Consider the following 20,245-nt stretch of genomic DNA (forward strand, 5'->3'; position numbering starts at 1 on the left):
TGTAACATATATATCACATCAAATAAAATTGTGCTCCCATCACCACCTTGTGTTTACTTTGTATTTCATTACTTAGCCTGTAATGTTCAGTAGTTCCATGGAACTCATTTAGCTTTGCTGCCATCTGTAGGTGAAACGCTGAAGTGCCGATTATCAGCAGACGGGAGGAGGCTGTGTATGTTCACTGAGACGGAGTACAGACAGACAGCACTACAACTCATGAATCTGTGACTCTTCATTCGCTTATGCAGAGGTTTACTGCAGTTGGACTTGGTATGCATGCTAGTGAAGTGATACAGGTACTGTTGCAAACAATTACATTCAGCTACAAACTTCTTGAAAGGTGCTCTCAGTAATTTTTGTCTTTGTGTCATCTTGGACTTACACTGACACCTAGCGGCTTGGATGCAGCACACTTTAAAATCAATTGTTTTCAGGCTCTGATGCCATTGTAGAAATGTAGCATTCACAATTAGCCATGATTACTTTAATCAATGAGTGAAAGTGTCAAATAATAGGATGGTTACTGAGATTAAGCGAGCAGTATCTGGCTGGTCCTGTGATTTTAAAATGGCCCACATTTGTGGACCCCTCCATCATGTAGAATAAAACAGCTTTTATAAAGTTACTGATATGACTGGAGTCTTCATTTTAATGTGAGTGCTCATGATTTCCTACATATATTCCAAAATTACAATTCATGTCTTAAGGAGTTAAACTTTTTAATGAGGAAAAAATTACTAAATGCACCTTTAATATTTCATATATCAATATTTAAAGGAATATTCAGAGTTCAATACAACTTAAGCTCCATCGACAGCATCTGTGGCATAATATACTGATTAGCCTACCACAAAAAATAATTTTGACTTGTCCCTCCAATCAAGGTTACAGTGAGGCATTACAGTGGAAGTGAATAGGGCCCATCTTTGGAGGGTTAAAAGGCAGAAATGTGAAGCTTATAATTTTATAAAAGGACTTACATTAAATCTTCTGTTAAAACTCATGTATTACTTGAGCTGTAAAGTTACTGTCGCTTTAGGGTTTGTTGACATTACATCGTCATGGACATCAGTGGATGTACTGTAACTTTTCAAAGAAAATGTTAGTAAGCAATTTTATCACACTAAAATCATGTTAACACGTGTATTGTTTGTCTTGTGGATATACTTTTGAAATAGTGAGGTTTTTTTTATGTTTACGGATTGGCCTCATTCGCTTCCATTGTAGCCTAAATGCCTCACTGGAACCCCGATTTTTGCTTTTTTAAAGAAAAGGAGGGACGAGTCAAAAGTTTTTTTGTGGTAATCAGTATTATGCCACAAATGCTGTCTATTGAGCTTAACTTGTATTGAACCTGGAATATTCAAACATATGGGTTATGAATAGGCTACGTGAGTTTTTTTTTTTTTTGAAAATAGTTGTAGTCAAACCGCAGGGAATATCATATATTCACCACAGAGAACATTAAATGTAACTGAATATGTAAAGGACGGTATATGACATTCAGCACTTGCTATCTAATAGCATCAGTTCAGTCGTATTGAAAGGGAAAATAAATGATAATATGAAAGACAGCACGAAATATGCAACATGTTATTACACAAACAATATCTTGTGGCAAGAAGAAAGTGCATCCATTTCGGTGATAATAGGTTTGTGTAGTGTTGTACATGCTGTCTTTATAGGTTTCGGTCTAAATATAGATATGCATGTAATTACATCTTTAAACTTTTTTGCCTCTGTGCTTATTTTAGTTCAGTGTAGCATGTATTTTGGATTTTAGCTCATATTTATGTAGTTCAATGATTCACTGTGTCTGAGAATGTTCAATGTGTCTTAATGGCAAACTGTGTGGCTGTGTTTTGTGATGGAATGCTATAGCATTACAGCTCAGTGCGGTCTAAAGCCAGTAAAACGTGGTGTTGCCATAGTAACTGCCTGAGATGTTTTACAAAAACGCCCATGTCAACCTGATAGCACAACATGCATATGAAATGTAAAATTACAACATGTAACCCTAGCTCAGCAAACACATACTATAATAATCTGTGTTTCTATGGCCAAACAATATGTGCTACTTTTCAGAACCTTTTCAGAGACAGAAGGTGAATATTTTGATCAATGTAACAAAGGGTTTTTGTAAAGAAGCTGTTGCCATGGCAAATACACATTGAAATGTTGCACCTTAAAACCAGGGACTAAAAACAGATATATATTTTTTTCTCATTTAGGTTTGTTCTGAGCAGAAATTGTCTTTTTTCTTTTCGGTTCCAGCATTCCGATGCCTCGTTCCTAAATGGTAACTGTTTTGAACGAAATTAAAGAAGGGTTAATAACTTTAAAACATGTATTTTTTTTATAAATAACAGTACTCTGTGCTAAGGGTGGGTGAAGTACCAGTAGCAGTGTTACCAGAACTCTCAAGAAAAAAAGGGTCCTGGTCTAAGAAAACATGCTCAAAATAAGAGACTTGCCTCAATCAAAATAAGTGACAATAAGCTATTAAAAAAAAAGAAATCCCCCATCTGGGGGAATTATCAGCATACCATAACAAGCAAAGTATACAGTAGCCTATATAAAATAACTTCCTTTAAACAAATGTATCATTAATATTAAATATATCCCCAAAATAGTTCAAATAATAAAAAATACAATACATCTGGCCATCTAAAAATCATTTAATAACCCAAATCTCTCTCTCCTGCATGCATGTACACACTGCTTGGGCATTTTTGGAATAAACGTCATCTTGTGGGTCAAATAATTTTATTTTAAACATGTAATAATTATTTAATAATTATTACTATAATTGATATTTTTTTTATTGATACAGATTTGTACAATTATTATATACTTGTCTAAAATGTCTTCAGCATGTCACAGAAGGCTACATCCACAATGTGAATTAAGGCAAATAAATATTTGTAGTTTCCTTCAGAATAAATGCACATGCTTCATTTTTTGAAAATAAACCATTGATACTTTGGTATCATGAAAAAAATGATCAGAAAGAAATTAACTGGTTACCAACATTTAAAAATAACATTTTCAGTCCACATTGAAACATTTGAAAGGGACTTTGTTCCCGTTTTCAGTAACATTCTTGCAAATAAAGTTCTATAACTTTATGCGAATAGAGTTCTTTGGAGATTGATCAAAGGGATTACCGATAAGAATTTTGAAAACCTTGTGACATCATATAGAGTGAAGACTTTTACTTACATACCATATCAACAACCTCTTTCTATGTGTTTTTTAAATTTTCTTTATTCACACATTAGTGTTTTTTGTGCTGAAATGTAACTAACAGGAATAGTCGAAACACCTTGTCTTTGCATGTGACCCTGCAACATATTTTTCAGCTTTATCTCAAGATCTATTTTATCTTATTTAATTGTCTACTGCTTATTATTTCTTAGGCTTAGTGATAAATAGACTTAAGCAAATTGGAATCTATCATCATTGATAGGTGTTGTTTGCATAAACATCTCATTGCAGAACATTTTCACACCATTAACGATTTTGCCACAGAATTTCATCAACTGACGGTATTTGACCAAGAATAGTAATTACAATATTAGAACACCTCTGAGCCTGTACAAAACTATGGCAAAGGTCAATTAAGCATATGCCATGTCTGCAGCTACATGTGAAACTGCTTTGTTATTAATCTCATTCTCAATGGAAAGCACAGAGGGCCCATTATATTGTGGTTATTTGGTTATATTTAGAGGCTGTAATGATTTCACTAGCATCTCCGTGCTCTTTCATATTGTAAAAGCTCCCAGACGCAGATCCAAACATGCCATTACCCAATATATGTGTGTGTGTGTGTGTGTGTGTGTGCATTTTGCGATTGTGTGCAACACCATTAACTACCCTGGAATCCTCTCAAGATGTCAGGAAAGCTTGAAAAAACCATCAGTATAGGCACAAAAATGTAGCCCAGTTCTTTAATAGAGGGGCGTTTAAAACGACTGAAGGAGAGCATAAAAGAGAGGGAGAGAGCGGAAAAGGAAAAAAGGAAAAGAAACCACATTGCGACAGTCGATATTAAAACATGCAGTGTGAGAGAGACGGGGGGAGAGAGAGAGAAAAGCGAGCTGCAGGCCTTTCCACGGGGACAATCTAGCAGAAAGCTGTCTCACAGTTATTCCTTTCTCACTCCCTCTCTTTCTCTCGTGCTCTCTCTCTCAACATCCTAACGCCAGTTGATTTGTGTTTGAAAAGCTGGGCGCTATTCGCCCCCCTTTCGGGCTGTGCGTTTTGAGTGATCAGCTGATGAAGAGACTGGCTGCTCGCTGCAATGCTGGTTTGCTAATTCTCTCCCCTCCAGACTGGAGCCAGCCTGGAGACCACAGTCAGGTAAGTCGCCCTCTTCCTCTCTCTCTCTCTCTCTCTCTCTCTCTCTCTCTCTCTCTCTCTCCTCACTTGCTCTCTCTCCTGCGCATAGACCACGCAATTACACCAGGCTTCAGCACACGGTCACACAGACGGAGAGCGAGAGAGAGAAAGAGGGAGTGTTTGTTAAGAGTGTTTGTGTGTGTGCGCGCGCGTGTGCGTAGGTGTGAGTTGTATCTGTTGAGGAGAAACATTGCCCAGACAAATCAGACATGTGGATGCTGGCACCTTTTTTCCTTAAGGTTACAGGAATAGTTCACTGAACACAGACTGTGCAGACTTGTGTATTGTAACCAGGGTCTGTTATGTGACTGTTTTTTGTGTTGGGAGAACTGCACCAACATTAAACATTTCTAAATCCGCTTTTTGCTTTGGGCACAACATACTGTATATTTTTGTCTGCTGCTTTTCTGCTTCAATTGCTCTGTGCATGCAAGTGTATGTATATGTGTTTGTGCATTCCATTATTATGCGGTTGATTATTAGGCCTCCTCCTTTCTACATGGTCCCCTGGGGTACATGTGAATAAATGGTTTCCATGTGTTTCTCTGTGTGCCTGCTCTTTCATATTTCTCTTATGGCCATGTATGTAGGACATGCATTTATATGTGTATTAAGAATGTTCTCTCATGTCAGTAAATTGTGTCTTATTTTGTCTGATTTGTGTCTTAGTCTTTGTGCATATGAGTATGCGAGAGTGTTCTTTCTGTGTGTGTGTTTGATTAAGACATCAATAGCTGGCGCTGCCTGCATAGCAGCATACTCAGAATTCATATTTTCATCTCGCTCTCTCTCTCTCTCTCTCTCTCTCTCTCTCTCTCTCTGCCAGCAGTGGCTGCGGCAAGAATATCCCTGCACTTTAATTGCCTTTGTGTAAAACACAGACTCGGCAGCTGACCCCCCCTCACACACACATACGTACACTTGCTGGCTTTCCTCTGTAAATTCCTCATGTGCTTATTCTCCTGCACACATAATTCATGGAGAGAGACTTGTGTGTGCTGATAAGTGTCGGCGTCATGTGTCATTGTTTTTACTGGGACATGTTCAGTGCATTCTTACGTCACAGTTCTGTTATGTCTGGTGCGCTGGCAGGAGATGGGCATCGCCGTAAATGTCAATCATTTAATTCCCATTGGGAATAAATATCCATGAACCAACATCACTTGCCTCTCTTGCAGCCTTGCATGCATATCGTAAAGTACTGCTTTACACTCCATAAATAATTTTAAGGTTTACACATTTAAATTTTAGAACAAAATTCCATCAAATTCAATTAAGTAATCTTTAACAAAATTACATAAAATTAAATAAAACGCTAAATATTTTAAGCATTCATTTAATTTTGTTCAAAATTACACAATTAAATTGATTGGAATTTTGTTGTGAAATTAAAACGTGTAAATCCTTAAAATAGGTTAAACAAATGTTGTTGTTTTTTTTGTGTTTTGAGTTAAATAAATATTAAATAGATGTAACAGCCGCTCATTGATGATTGAAGGAAGCTTGCCCGGTGTGAACTGTAGCCAAACTAAGACTTTGATTCCTGGTGATGATCTGTGTGAATTTGAAAGTCCAGAGGGTTCATCATGCTTTGTAGTTAAACTCTGACTATCTTTCGATGGTTTTGATTTTATTCTTATTTAAAATACAAAATCATGCATTCTTACGGTGATAAAATAATCTGATTTTGAAACATCCTAAAAAATCCCACAAATTTGCATCATATTCATGTACTCTAGTTCATGAAATCACCTGAATATCTTCAGCTAGTTGGAGAGGATTTTTGTTTTCAATCTATGGTAGGGTGAAGTTTGTTAAAGGCACTTAAGTAGAAAAATTAAGCAAAACTAAGTAACTCAAAACACTTTCATGATGGTAATTAATCATTCCACGTGACTCAGGAACACCATAATCATCAACTAAAAATTTATGTTACCTGGCTCTTTATATATATATGTATATATATATATATATTGTTGTTGTTGCTTTTTAAAATGTTAACATGATAATATCCTCATTTATAATGCCATAAAATATTTTTACCTTAGTCCCAATCCTAATGAAATACTAAAGCAATATCACACAAGCAAGAGTGGTGTCTGTTCAGCTATTAGCACGGCTGTGTTTCCAGGCCGAGTGCTGGAGGTAATCACAGTCGTGCTAATAGATGGACAATACAGCACGATTGTGATGTTATCTGTTAGCAAATGGGCTCACTCACATGTGACATGTTAAGCCAATCGGCTCGCTTGCTGTAAGCTGATTGGTTCTCTGACTTGTTATCGGGTAGCCAATCATCTTGGGTCTCTCTCACTGTGTTTTATTTAAATGGCTCAATTTTGCAGTTAAGCTGGTTTCCCTATCGAGAGGTCTCTCCTATTGCGTAAGTAGCTTACGCTATGGGAAAACTCAGTTTCTCGAGAAATATTGAAGTCTTTATGTAAAACGCATTGCAGCTGCACAGCAGACAGTGATGAGCGAGGCAGCTCGGTCATTGGCTGTGCCCCGGCAACTGCTCGAACCAATGACGGGGCGACTCTGAACGCGGCCTCGCGTTCGCGCGCTCAGAGCCTGCCGAAATTAGCATAGGCAGGCTATATAATGGGCACCCCGTCATGCGAGTTCCTTTAGATTTAATCTCCTTCAGCGAAGACCTTCTCTTCGCTGGATCCTCCGGATTGTTGGAGTCTTTCGCTGCCGTTGACAAGCTTACAGCGGGACTGCTAAGAGGACGCCGGCGCCTTCAGACGCCTTCTGCTACGCCATCCGGCACGCATCGCATATCCTTTACTGCAAGCGCTCGCCCCCGCGACGCTTTTAAAAGTAAAAGAGTAATTTTCCAAGGCGTTGTTTCAAATGCCTTCAGCCTGCGCCTCGTGCAGAGGCCCTCTTCACGACGGAGATCGGCATATCATCTGCACTCGCTGCCTGGGTCTGGACCACGCAGAAGCTGCACTCATTCAGGGCGGATGCCCGAATCGCGACTCCTTGGGCCTCGCCGGATGGCGCTCGCTTTGCTGTTTCACCGCAAACGAGCTGGCTTCCACCGTGCTGCCACCTCCGTTCGAGCTGCGCAAGAAAAGCGCCGCTCACAGAGGCTGCCAGAGCACGCTGACTTCGGTGACGCCACGCCGGCCCAGTCCCGCGTGCATCACTGCTACCAGAAATCTCCCGCCGCCAGTCCATTTCACGAGAGCGGACCTGCACCCCTCCAACAAGGCGGTGGGTCTCGTCTCATTCGGCACATCAGGGGACGACGATGGAAAGGATGACAGCCTCTCTCTTGACGCTGCATCCAACGACTGGCCGGGCTCGTTCGACCCCGCGCCATCGACATCAGCAGACACGAGCGCGGGCACCAGCATGGACTCGGAAATCGTCCGTATCCTGTCAAAATCCGTGGAAGACCTCGGGCTCGACTGGTCTTCCCCGGAAGGACCCGCCCGCAGCCGGCTGGACGAGTGGTTCCTGCAGGGGCGCCGGCAGGCCCCCCGACAGAGACTCTCTCCTTTCTTCCCTGAGGTCCACGACGAGCTCACAAAGTCGTGGAAAGCCCCGCACTCTGCTCGCCTAAAGCCTTCTTTTTCTTCCTTGCTCTCCTCAGTGGATGTCGCGAGAGAAAGAGGCTACGAGGCAACTCCGCCACTCGAGGAGACCGTGGCCAACCATCTATGCCCACCCTCCACCGCTGGATGGAAGGCCAGAGCTTCTCACCCCTCGAAGCCCTGCAGAACCACCTCAGCTCTCACCGGTCGCGCATACGCCGCCGCCGGCCAAGCTGCGTCAGCGCTGCATTCGATGGCGGTCCTACAAGTTTTTCAGGCCAAACTCCTCCGCACCATGGACGAGTCTGGACCTGAACCCGAGGCTTTCAAGGACCTGCGCAGCGCTACGGACGTAGCCCTGCGAGCCACAAAGGCCACCGCCCAATCCATTGGCCGGGCCATGGCTAATTTGACCGTCCTTGAGCGCCATCTGTGGCTAACGCTAACGGAGATGAAGGACGCGGATAAGTACCATTTCTTGATGCGCCTGTCACTCCAAGCGGCCTGTTCGGACCGGCGGTGAGAGAATTCACTGAGCGCTTCACTGAGGCTCGGAAGGATTCGCAAGCTATGCATCACTTCCTGCCCAAGCGCTCCAGCTCGTCTCAGAAACCGCCCCAGCAGCAGCAGCGAGCCAGGGCAGAGCCGCCCGTCTCCCAGCCGAAGAGCAGACCTGAAAAGGACGCTCGACGCCGCTCGCGTTCCGCTGGCCGAAGAAAGCCGCATGAGCAATGAGGTCCTCGGCCCAGAATCACTCTGAACACGGAGCCTCGTAAGTCTTCCTAGCAACAGGAAGAAAAAGAGAGAGTACGTGTCTCACAAAAGCCGGACCGCTCTCTCTCAAACATCTAAAACATTACCCAGTCCCATTACAGGCGGCTGGAAATGTCTATACAGCAGTCAATGGGCCAGTCATAAAACTCGCTCACCTGCAATCAAACGCCGTTTTTACGGCTACACACAGAAATCACGAAAAGAGTCATTTTCTGCCTGTGTCACTAAGGGTTCACGTGTCCACACTAAAGTGCGCATTCCCACATATCAATACTGTCCAAACAGTGCCAAATACCTCCCCAGTTCAGGCTGGATGTCCCAAAAATGTAGATCGTGTGCCTATTGTCATGTATGCACCACTACACACAAGCACTGTTCCCACAGTTATAAACACTTCCCCAGTAAAAACGGGAAATACTGTAAGTGTAGCGCGCGTGCCTGCTGTACTGCACGCATCCCTACACACAGCTACCCATACAGTTTCAAACAGCTCTCTATTTCATGCCGCAAGCATCACAGATGCAATGCGCGAGCAAAGAAACTCCCCGCTAAATGCGGAAAGCTTTATGAATGTGGCGCACGTGCCTATTATGATGTATGCACCCCCACCCCAAAACACTGTTCATACAGTTTCAAACATCTCTCCGACTCATGCTGTGAGCATCTCGGAGATAGCGCACGTGCCTGTACTCTCACACGCACCCCTGCACTCGGCACTCAATACGGCTGCTCAGCGCGCACCTGCGCCTCTGAGAGCCGTAGACTCTGTGTTAGCACAAAGCGATTTGCCGGTGGGGCCCATACGTCACTGCGACATGCCCCCAGCCAGCATTCAGCCCATATCTGTGCGAGCAGAAGCCGCGAAAAAATCCCCGACATGCCGAAATGGGTTTTGAACATAATAAAACACGGATACTCACTTCAGTTTGCTCGCAGACCACCCCACTTTTCAGCGGTGGTCGAGACGAAAGTGAGAAAAGATGTGTCACATGTTCTACGCACCGAGGTGCTCAAACTGATAGAGAAGGGCGCTATAGAAACTGTTCCTCCCTCTTTGAGCGAGGCAGGTTTTTACAGCCGCTATATTCTCGTCCCGAAAAAGGACTGTGGCCTTCGCCCCATCCTGGATCTCAGACATCTGAACAAAGCTTTAATGATTCGCTCGTTCAGATTGTTAACAACCAAACATATCCTCGCGCAAGTTCGCCCCGGGGAATGGTTTCTATCAGTGGATTTGAAAGACGCTTACTTTCACATTCCGATAGCGCCTCATCACAGGCCCTTTCTGAGATTCAGCTCGAGGGACAGTCATACCAGTACACAGTACTACCATTCAGCCTATCATTGGCCCCCCGTACATTCACGAAATGTATGGACGCAGCACTTTCCCCCCTGAGACAGCGGGGAGTGCGAATACTGAATTACCTCGATGATTGGCTAATCATAGCACAATCAGAGGACCAGTTAATGACGCACAGATCTTGGATTATCAGCCATCTAGAATGCCTGGGTCTGAGAATCAATTTTGCAAAGAGCGTGCTATACCCCAGCCAGAATATCTCTTTTCTGGGAATAGTGCTAGACTCAGTGCAGATGACAGCGTGCCTCTCATCAGAGCGCGCGCTCTCTATTCGACGCCTTGCAACATCGTTCAGAACGGGCGAGCACGCCCCCGTCAAGCGATTTCAAAGAATGCTCGGTCTCATGGCCTCGGCATCAGCTGTACTCCAGCTAGGATTGTTGCACATGCGTCCTCTCCAGCGCTGGCTCAAGAGCCATGTCCCCACTCACGCGTGGCGCTCGGGCCACTTTTTGATCAGAGCGAATCACGGCTGTATAAAAGCCCTGACGCCCTGGAAAGCCATCAACTGGTATCAAACCGGCGTGAGTCTGGGTGTGAGTACGCGGAGAAAAATGATCATGACAGATGCCTCCAAAATAGGATGGGGGGCCCTTTACGAGGGCAGGCCTGTCTCCGGGTTTTGGTCAAACCCGGAAAAGCGCCTACACATAAACTGTCTGGAAATGAAAGCGGTCGCCGATCGCCCTCTCAGAGCCCTGCTTCCGTACCTAAAAAACGAACACGTCCTGGTCCGAACGGACAACATGACGGTAGTTTCGTATATAAATCGGCAAGGTGGACTCAGGTCCAGCTCCCTGCACTCTATGGCCAGGGAGCTCATCCTATGGTCACAACACCACCTGCGCTCGCTAAGGGCAGCGCACGTGCCAGGTGTCCTGAACCAAGGAGCGGACATGCTATCCAGAGACAAGGTTCTCCCAGGAGAATGGTCTCTCCACCCTCTGACGGTTCAGTGGTTATGGCAAACCTTTGGCGAGGCAGAGGTCGACCTCTTCGCCTCCAAGGAAAACGCCAGCACTGCCCTCTCTTCTTCTCAAAAGCACGGACGCTCGCCCAAGTTTGGCCGAGCACGCCCTTGTATGCTTTTCCCCGATCGCGATGCTACCTCAGGTCATCAGTCGGATCAGGGAGGTGAAATGTGCAGTGCTCCTGGTAGCCCCACTCTGGAAAAACCAGACGTGGTTTCCAGAACTGATACAGATGATGCAATCTGCCCCATGGCCGATTCCGCTGAGGCAAGACCTCCTCGGACAGGCCAGCGGGATGATTCTTCATCCCCGCCCGATCTGTGGGTCCTCCATGCATGGCCCCTCAACGGGTTCCCGAGAACCTCCCCAGTGGAGTTTTGAGAACCATTACTGAGGCGCGAGCCCTCTACGAGGTGCTTGTATGCCCGAAAGTGGAAAGTGTTCAGTGACTGGTGTGATACCAAGAGTTTGAACCCCAAAGCGTCGCGAGATACCAAGTGTACTCGCCTTTTGCAGGAGCTGCTGGAGGCGGGCCGCACACCCTCCACGCTCAAAGTCTATGTGGCTGCCATAGCGGCGTCACACAATCCTGATAAAGGACATTCATTAGGGAAAAACGATCTGATCGTTTGTTTCCTAAGAGGCTCTAGGAGGATGAACCCTCCTCGCCCACCTTCGGTGCCGATCTGGGACCTGGCCACGGTCCTGGACGCACTCAAGGGTGCCCCGTTCAAACCTCTCCGAACCGTGCACCTTAAGCAGCTCTCCCTCAAAACCGCGCTCTTGCTGGCGCTCGCTTCAGTTAAAAGAGTGGGCGACCTGCACGAGCTGTCATCAAGCTCTGCTTGCCTGGAATTTGGACCTAACGACTGCAGAGTTGTCCTTAGGCCAAAGCATGGGTATATTCCTAAAGTGCTCTCTACACCCTTCAGAACACAGGTGATATCTCTGGCAGCGCTATCGTCCCCAGCAGACGAAGGCGACACAAATTTCTGCCTGGTCAGGGCGCTCAGAGTATATTTGGAACGTTCTGCCCTGTTCAGACAGACGGAACAATTATTCGTATGCTTTGGCGGCCGAACTAAGGGTCTCGCTGTCTCAAAGCAAAGAATATCGCCGCTGGATAGTGGATGCTATAGCGCTGGCTTATGAAGCCAAGGGCCTTCAATGCCCCTTAGGCATCAGCGCTCACTCTACAAGGAGCATGGCCTCCTCGTGGGCATGGTCGAGTGGGATACCCATTGAAGATATTTGTGCGGCGGCAGGCTGGGCCTCACCTTCGACATTTATCAGGTTTTATAACCTACAGGTCCCCTCATTGCATTCCAACATTCTATCAGCCTGACTATAGAATGGAATAGAGTGTGTGTATGCTGGGCATCACCTCCTCCCTTATAAGGTCCGTCTCTGACCGACTTAGAGGATTTATTATGCGTACCAGTACATAAAAAGCTCAGTACATAAGATGTGTGCTTGTGTTTGTACAAAGAGCCCGCCTTGGGCAAGGACGCTCTGTAATATCCCAGTATATAGCTCGCCGTTGGTCGGCTCGGGAATAATCACTTTGCTTTAAAGCTCAGGCACCTGCCTCTGGTTTTATAGAGCGAAGTCAGCACGCACGGCGTTTTACATGGTGTTCCCATAGCGTAAGCTACTTACGCAATAGGAGAGACCTCTCTATAGGGAACGACTCGGTTACTAGCGTAACCTCGGTTCCCTGAGAGGAGGGAACGAGTATTGCGTAAGCTGCCTTGCTTGTGCTTGGTCAGTTCGCTTCAGTCGATTGAACCTAAAGGAACTCGCATGAAGGGGTGCCCATTATATAGCCTGCCTATGCTAATTTCGGCAGACTCTGAGAGCGCAAACGCGAGGCGCGCGCCCATTGGTCGCACGTTCAGAGTCGCCCCGTCATTAGTTCGAGCAGTTGCAGCGGCACAGCCAATGACCGAGCTGCCTCGCTCATCGCTGTCTGCTGTGCAGCTGCAATGCGTTTTACATAAAGACTTCAATATTTCTCGAGAAACAGAGTTTTCCCATAGCGTAAGCTACTTACGCAATACTCGTTCCCTCCTCTCAGGGAACCGAGGTTACGCTAGTAACCGAGTCGTTCTATGCAGCGTGCTGTGAAAGTTTTTTTTTTTTTCTCTGAAAATGCAATTTGCTCAGATGGTTTGCTTGGGGTTCCTTCTATCAGCTTGTACAGTAAGGTCTGCTTTGGCCATGGCACATAGAATCGCATCTTAAAAATGTAAGACTTAGCCACATCGTTATGTTAGGTCATTATATTAAATAAATCCACACATAGCTAGTTTAAGTCAATAGTTTAATAATCTTTGGGTTTTCCTAGCTCAAGTACACATTATGAGTTAGTTCACTAGCATTTAAGCTATTCGGCTGAGCAGGTTGAGGCACACATTGGAAATTATCATTAGCATTACACCATGTAGCTTGTGACCCAGGCACACCTAGCTAGCATACACTCTGTGCACATGGCTCTTCTGAGCAGCAGCAGAACATATGTATTGGTGACAGATCTGCTTATTTTGGGGGGGGGGTGTTGTGTTTTGTGTTTTGCATTTGTGGAGCTTCCCTGCTTTGTTGTGGGATTGTTTATGTCTATTTGTGCAGCAGCATGTCCACATTGTAGCTCAGTAATTGTTTTTTAGCAAGCCTCCATAGTTGTTCTGCAGCAGCAGAAGCATAGCAGATCTAGTCTGCCAAGTCCAATATCCTATCAATATGTCATACCCAAATTCACATGCTAAACCTTTCAGAGAGTTGGCATGATTGAACTCTATTTCTCAGCTAAAGTGTAGTAGTAATCCAAGCGATCATTGAGTGAGTGACATCAAATAAATTTGTGCACTGACTGACCACGACGCACAGTTTGTCAATGTCAGCTCAACTTGCTCATAGCACACAAAAAGACGGTCTTTTGTCACCACCTGCTGCCTCATCTTTTATGTCACAGGAATGAATGAAAATTCACATCTATCTGCTCTTACACATCTGCACTGCTCTTAAACGTTCATTTAGAATGCCACCAACATAAGTGAAGTGATACAAACAGTAAAGCATCTCTGTGCTTATGGTTTGAGCTTCAGTCTGCTATAATGCACTTCACAGAGAACTGACTTATACCAGCTCCAACCGTAAGACATTGGATACTTCACTGTCCACTGCCTGAACCTTAGACTTTGAATGGACTTCAAAGAAATGAACTGCCACAAGCTGCCAGTTGAACTGCAATGCACCTGCCAACTAAAGCCTTCATCGGCCAAATAACAAAGAACAATGCATCTGTGTGCACTTCCGCAGTTAATTCAGGATGGACTTCAAGATTTTAGTCATTAATCTTACAGTTCATACAAAATCTTTTTGTTTAAACATTGGCCCCTAACATTTACTTAGTTTACTCATTTTAAACCATGACTCGTACTACACATAAATAGCTAATATTGGCATTGTATTCATGCTGTTAGCTAGAGGGGAACTGGCCCCCACAGTGAGCCTGGTTTCCCCCAATGTGATTTCTCTCCATTAACCAACATCTTATGGTGTTTTGTGTTTCATTGGGGGTCTAAATACAAGGCACAATTTAAGGCACAATTTACAATCATGTTCTTATCAAACTGAACAATGATGACTCTAAGACATTACAGTTATTACAGCTTCATTTTCTTTTATAGCATAATATTCTGTGAAGCTGCTTTGAAACGATGTGTGTTGTGAAAAGTGCTATAAAAATGACTTGACTATCAGTACACTTGGAACGCCTCTCATCCAATCAGATTCAAGGAATGGAACTAACTGTTGTATAATTAACTATAAGATTTTTCAATGCAGCATTTAAATATGTGCCACTGTGTTGGCAAAACATATTGTTTGTTAGCTGGCTAGTTTATAAAGGGATTACAAAAGAAAGAAATGTTCATAGTAGTACACATCAATTATAATCAAAGAGAATGAACACAATGAGGATAACACTGAAGAAATGTAGCCTTTGTCTTTTTTTAAATGTAGGTACTTGCATAGCGAGAACATGCAACGTTGTGTCCGTATGACATCATGTCTTCAACATATAGACTCATGGTGTCTTGGTGTATCAAAATGCTTTATAAAAAGTATGGGTTACAACAGGATTTCTTGGATAAAAGCTGTTTATTTAGATAAAAAAATGATTTTTTTTTTCAATTTATCAATAAATTCATTATGTATCAGTTAATATCAAGTTATATTGTAATTAAAATGACAGAAACCTACATGATTATTTTTTAATAAAAAAATTTACTTTTAAAATCTAGTGAGTTATATCTCATATCAGTGGTTATAAGGATATATAAGTATTATAAATGTAGTTTTGGTTTATATTGAGCATCCTGGGGGTTGCCTTGTTGAGATTATATGACAAGCCAAATATTATTCATTATTGCTTGTACATTGTGTAATTATACAATGTCCCTTATTGTTCATTAATTTATAAATTGTACATAATTACAGATTATTCAACATATATCATATTCCTCATAAATTATGTCTTCTCTCCAGTCTCAGGCTATCCAAAACGGAGTGTCTGAGGTTATGGAGGAGGAAAGCAACTTGAAGAAAAGAAAAAGCGATCATCAAGGCAACCAGGGCTCAGAAACTGGTCAGGAGGTGGTGGAGAAGGTCAAAAAGCGACGGGGTCGCCCTCCTGCTGAGAAGCTGCCTCCCAACCCTCCCAAGCTCACAAAACAAATGAACACCATCGTAGATATGGTCATCAACTATAAGGACACGTAAGTATTTAAACATATTATACATTTTGTCATTATTTAATCACCCTTAAGTTGTTACAAATATTTTAATTTTTGGATGAACTATTCCTTTAATATTTTGTTGTTGATTGTATAATGTAATAGTGCAACCAACACAGTAGCTGTGTCCCAAATAACACACTATGCATTGTGCACTTGCACTATACACCTATGCACTCAGCCATTTTTCAGTTGAGACGTTTTAAAATGTGTTGCGGCTAGCTTTAGTGCATTATCTAAGCACACAGTCAAACACTTATCTCAAATAATGTACATATTCTCAAAGCGTGTAGTGATGGTAAAATTTCAGTTCACATTTGTTTGGTTCTGTCTTCATAGAAGTTGCCGCATTAACCATTAATTTAATGAAAAATGTAATGTTTTGTCAGCCCTGGATTGCGGTCAGGTAATCCCGCCCCTTTCGCTACGTGGAGCAATCCACGACTGTTGAGTGCATGAATTGAGCAACATTCCACACACTGTATTTTCGATTGAAGTTATACATCATCCGGGTACCCGTTGTACACTTCAGTGTGAACACACTACTCGCAATACAAAATGGCATAGAATAGTGCAGATGTATTCGATTTGGGATGCACCTAGTATGATATACAAAGAACTTTATCAACTTGATGTAGTAAGAAATATGTTTTAAATTCATATTGTTGCCTTCCTTCTGTTCTTTAGGTCAGGTTAATGTATTTGTACTTCACTGACTGACTATCTGGTTACCAGCAATGTTACACAGAACAAAGAGTAACACACCTTTTTCTTTAAATACATCATTATTCTACAGATTGGGCCGACAGATCAGTAAAGGATTTGTCCAGCTGCCTTCAAGGAAAGAGGTGCCAGAGTACTATGAGCTCATCCGCAAGCCAGTGGACTTCAGGAGGATTAGGGTGAACTTGAACATTTAATGTTCCTATCTCCACCATATCAATACATATTTGATCTGCTATGACGATGTTTATTTGTCTTCTCACAATACTGCCTATTTGTCTTTTACTAAAATGTCAATTTCTTACTCCTTTTAATTACTCGTCTGTCTCTTCACCATATTTATCAGCAACGGAAACAGACACATTTTTCTCTCAGTTTTAATTGTGTGTTTTTGCTGGTTGTGTTTGAGAGTGATGAAGAGAAGGCAGATGTTTTTAAAGATGCTTTCTAAAAAATTTGAATATGCCATTGATTTCTAAATTATTTGCATGGAAATGGCAAATGCAGGAAACAAACTTCTGTTATCGTCATCTGCTCTTTTTCATTAATTGCTTTGAATACAACCTGAGTTTTGTTTATGTAGGAGAGAGTGCGTAATCACAAATACAGGTGCATTGCAGACCTGGAGAAGGATGTCATGCAGATGTGTCACAATGCTCAGACGTTTAATCTGGAAGGGTCTCAGGTGAGCCTCAAAAACATATTTATGGGTTTAAAGTCAACTTTTAAATATGCTTTCTAAATACATTTCAAATTCTTTGTTCAATTTGAAGTGCTTTGCAATACTACTAATACAATTTTCTCATTTGATTAATGATCATTCAGCCTACATTGAAATGATTTCCTTTAGTTTACTCAGATGTTCTACTTTATATCTGACTTCTTTGAATATTTTATTTTTCCTTTAGATTTACAACTTGTCTTGAATATGATTTATCCTCCCGGTACAGGCAAAATGTACTGTATAGCCTGTGCAACACAAGGATTTAATATATATGCAAATAACTAAACAGAATACTGTCTAACAAAAATAATGTCACATTAAAATAATTACTTTTGAAATTCAGTCTCTTCTGTGTCTTAGATCTTTGAGGACTCCATTGTGTTGAAGTCTGTTTTTGAGAGTGCAAAACAGCGGATAGTTGAACTCCGCGAGGAAGACAATGATGCTGTTGGAAGCAGTGAGGCAGATGGTGGCGATCATTTACATCTAGAGTGTGAGTCATCGTATATGCTGATAAAGATTCTTGTCCTTTTTCAATAATTTCAATTAAATTTCAATAATTCTTCAAAAATAGATCAAGACTTGTTATAGTAATTTTTAGAACCATGTAGTCAAACCAGTCTCAACCAATCAAATAATCTGAAATTAACCTATCAATTTAAGGCAGTGGTTCCCAAGCCTGTTCTTCGAGGCGCCCCAACACTGCACATTTTGTATATCTAATTTTCTGACACCCCCAATTCAGGTCTTGGAGTCTCTACTAATGAGCTAATGAGTTGAATCAGGTGTGTTTGATTAGGGAGATATCCAAAATGTGTAGTGTTGGGGGAAGAAATGGAACAGGGTTGGGAATGACTGATGTAAGGTATAGTGTAATGTAAAATGTTGTTTGTTTTATAAGCTCCTATTTCAGAGACAACCAATCCCAAGCTAAGTGGACAAAATGAGAGAAGTCCTAGTGATTCTGGTCCAAAGGAGGAGTTTACAAACAGTGATGAAGACAAAGAATGGCAAAGAATGTGAGAACACAAGAGGACTATTGAATTAGACAACCAAACGAGCCTCATATTTTGAACATTGTATGCCATTATAAGAAAATCGTGTGGCCATTTTGCTCAAGGATTCAGAAAAGGACCCCCCCCCATTAATTGGTATAACTTTATAAAACATTTGTATTCTAATAATAACATTGTTACTACAGTGCTTCTGAAATTAGCATTGTTTTCATGTATTTATAAAATGTAAATAAGTCCATATAATACAGAAACCTGAAATATATTGGTAACATGATCAAAATAAGCACGGTCTATAAGTTCAGACTGCCTGAAAAGTAAATTTAGGTGGGAAAATGCTGATATGAAAAATTATGATGTTGTATGATCATTTAAAAAAAGATGCATTCAGCCTTTTAACATTGGATACGATGTGCTAAATTTGCAAGATCTCGGTTTCAGAGAGTTTTTTTTTATCAGTGGTTTATGTGACTGAGTACTTTATCACCTCAACTTTGTATGTTTCCATTTCCTTCATGAACTGTCAACATCTTTAAAATAGCTATGATTTTGTATTTAAAGCTCCTTATCATTCTTTAGTCATCACAAAATATTAACTGTATTTGCACAGAGGAGATTGGAGCATGATGGCATGATGTCGTCAAGTTTGTGTTAAGTTTAAGATGGATGGAAAAGGGGATTTGTGAACAGATTCTGAAAGTTTATATGATGTGAAAGGGCAATAGGGGTTGATTCATCATCTTAAAATGTTATCCATAATCTCTTCAGGGTTTAACATGGATCAATATCCTTGAAAAATATTAATATTTAGAAACCAATTAGGATATTTGGCTGCCTGTGTAGATCTGACACAAATACCCATAATATCTTCTCAAATAAATGCAAATGGGTTTATAAGCTGTGTGAACTTTTTTTGTTTAAGCAATGCAATGCGGCAAAAAGTAAGTAATACCTTCCTTTTAGTAATCATGGCTAGTATACAACATCAAAGCTGCAATAAGGTGTTAAAATGGTGAAGATACTGTTGCTGAGGAGGTGGCTTGTTTCCATCTGGAGGCCCCTGGCAACCCCTGACCAGTTGCACTCCAGCAACAAAAACTTTTCTGTCATATTTAAGTGTACTTGCCTTTATATGGCCCGTGTATTTACAAAAGTTTACCCCCCGTAGGCTTTACCACTCCGCAGACCTGTTTCTAAAGCTTCCACTTCAAACACTCCCCCTTCACACTCTTCATTTTTCCTGCCCTCGTTACTCTCTTATAAAACAAAAGAAAAGTCCAAAAATAAATGGTCCCAATCGACTGTTAATTGCATTTATGGTGAGAAATAAGGTATAAACTTTAAAGGTGCACTCAGTAACGTCACTTTGTGTCATTTTGGTCTTACACTGACTAGCGGTTTGAATGCAACATCATTTAAAATCAGTAGTTTTGTTTCAGATGCCATTGTAGAAATTAAGTAGTCACAGTCAGCCATGATTGCTTTAATCAGTGAGTGAAAGTGTCAAATAACAGGATGGATACTGAGATTAAGAGAGTAGTATTCGGCGGGTTATGTGATTCTAACATGCGGACCCTCTCCATGTACTGTAGAATAAAACAGCTTTTATAAGGTTATTGATATGACTAGACTCTTCATTTTAATGTGAGTGCTCATGATTTCATACATATATTGCAAAATTACATTTAATGTGTTTAGGAGTTAAACTTTTTAAAGAGGAAAAACAATTGAGTACACCTTTAATCTGAGTATATAATCTCGGAAATTACTGCCCAATTGAACTGAATTTTTTTTTTTTGGGAACAAAAATTGAAGTGGCAAGATGCAATGCCATCTACTGAGTATATAAATATTGTGTATGGCTGCAGGTAAATGATTCTTTCTCTTCAGGTACGGAGAGTTGGGTGGTCTGATTCAGTTGGTCCTTTTAAA

General features: G+C 42.0%; 1 protein-coding gene across 2 annotated transcripts; it reads left to right on the forward strand.

Annotated features, from left to right (window-relative positions):
- The first annotated feature begins 160 nt into the window (after positions 1-160).
- On the forward strand, positions 161-19,907 carry LOC127633538 (probable global transcription activator SNF2L2). Of its 2 annotated transcripts, none has more exons than XM_052112722.1 (6): positions 161-299; positions 15,606-15,835; positions 16,650-16,755; positions 17,160-17,261; positions 17,661-17,793; positions 18,202-19,907. In XM_052112722.1, the coding sequence occupies exons 1-6, from the start codon at positions 246-248 to the stop codon at positions 18,321-18,323; spliced, it is 747 nt and encodes a 248-aa protein (XP_051968682.1). In that variant the 5' UTR covers positions 161-245; the 3' UTR covers positions 18,324-19,907. The 2 variants fall into 2 exon arrangements, with proteins under 2 accessions (XP_051968682.1, XP_051968673.1); XM_052112713.1 differs by lacking the exon at positions 161-299 and adding an exon at positions 4,049-4,368.
- The last annotated feature ends 338 nt before the right edge of the window (positions 19,908-20,245 follow it).

This window comes from Xyrauchen texanus, chromosome 3 (genome assembly GCF_025860055.1).
Source record: "Xyrauchen texanus isolate HMW12.3.18 chromosome 3, RBS_HiC_50CHRs, whole genome shotgun sequence".
Lineage (NCBI taxonomy): Eukaryota > Metazoa > Chordata > Actinopteri > Cypriniformes > Catostomidae > Xyrauchen > Xyrauchen texanus.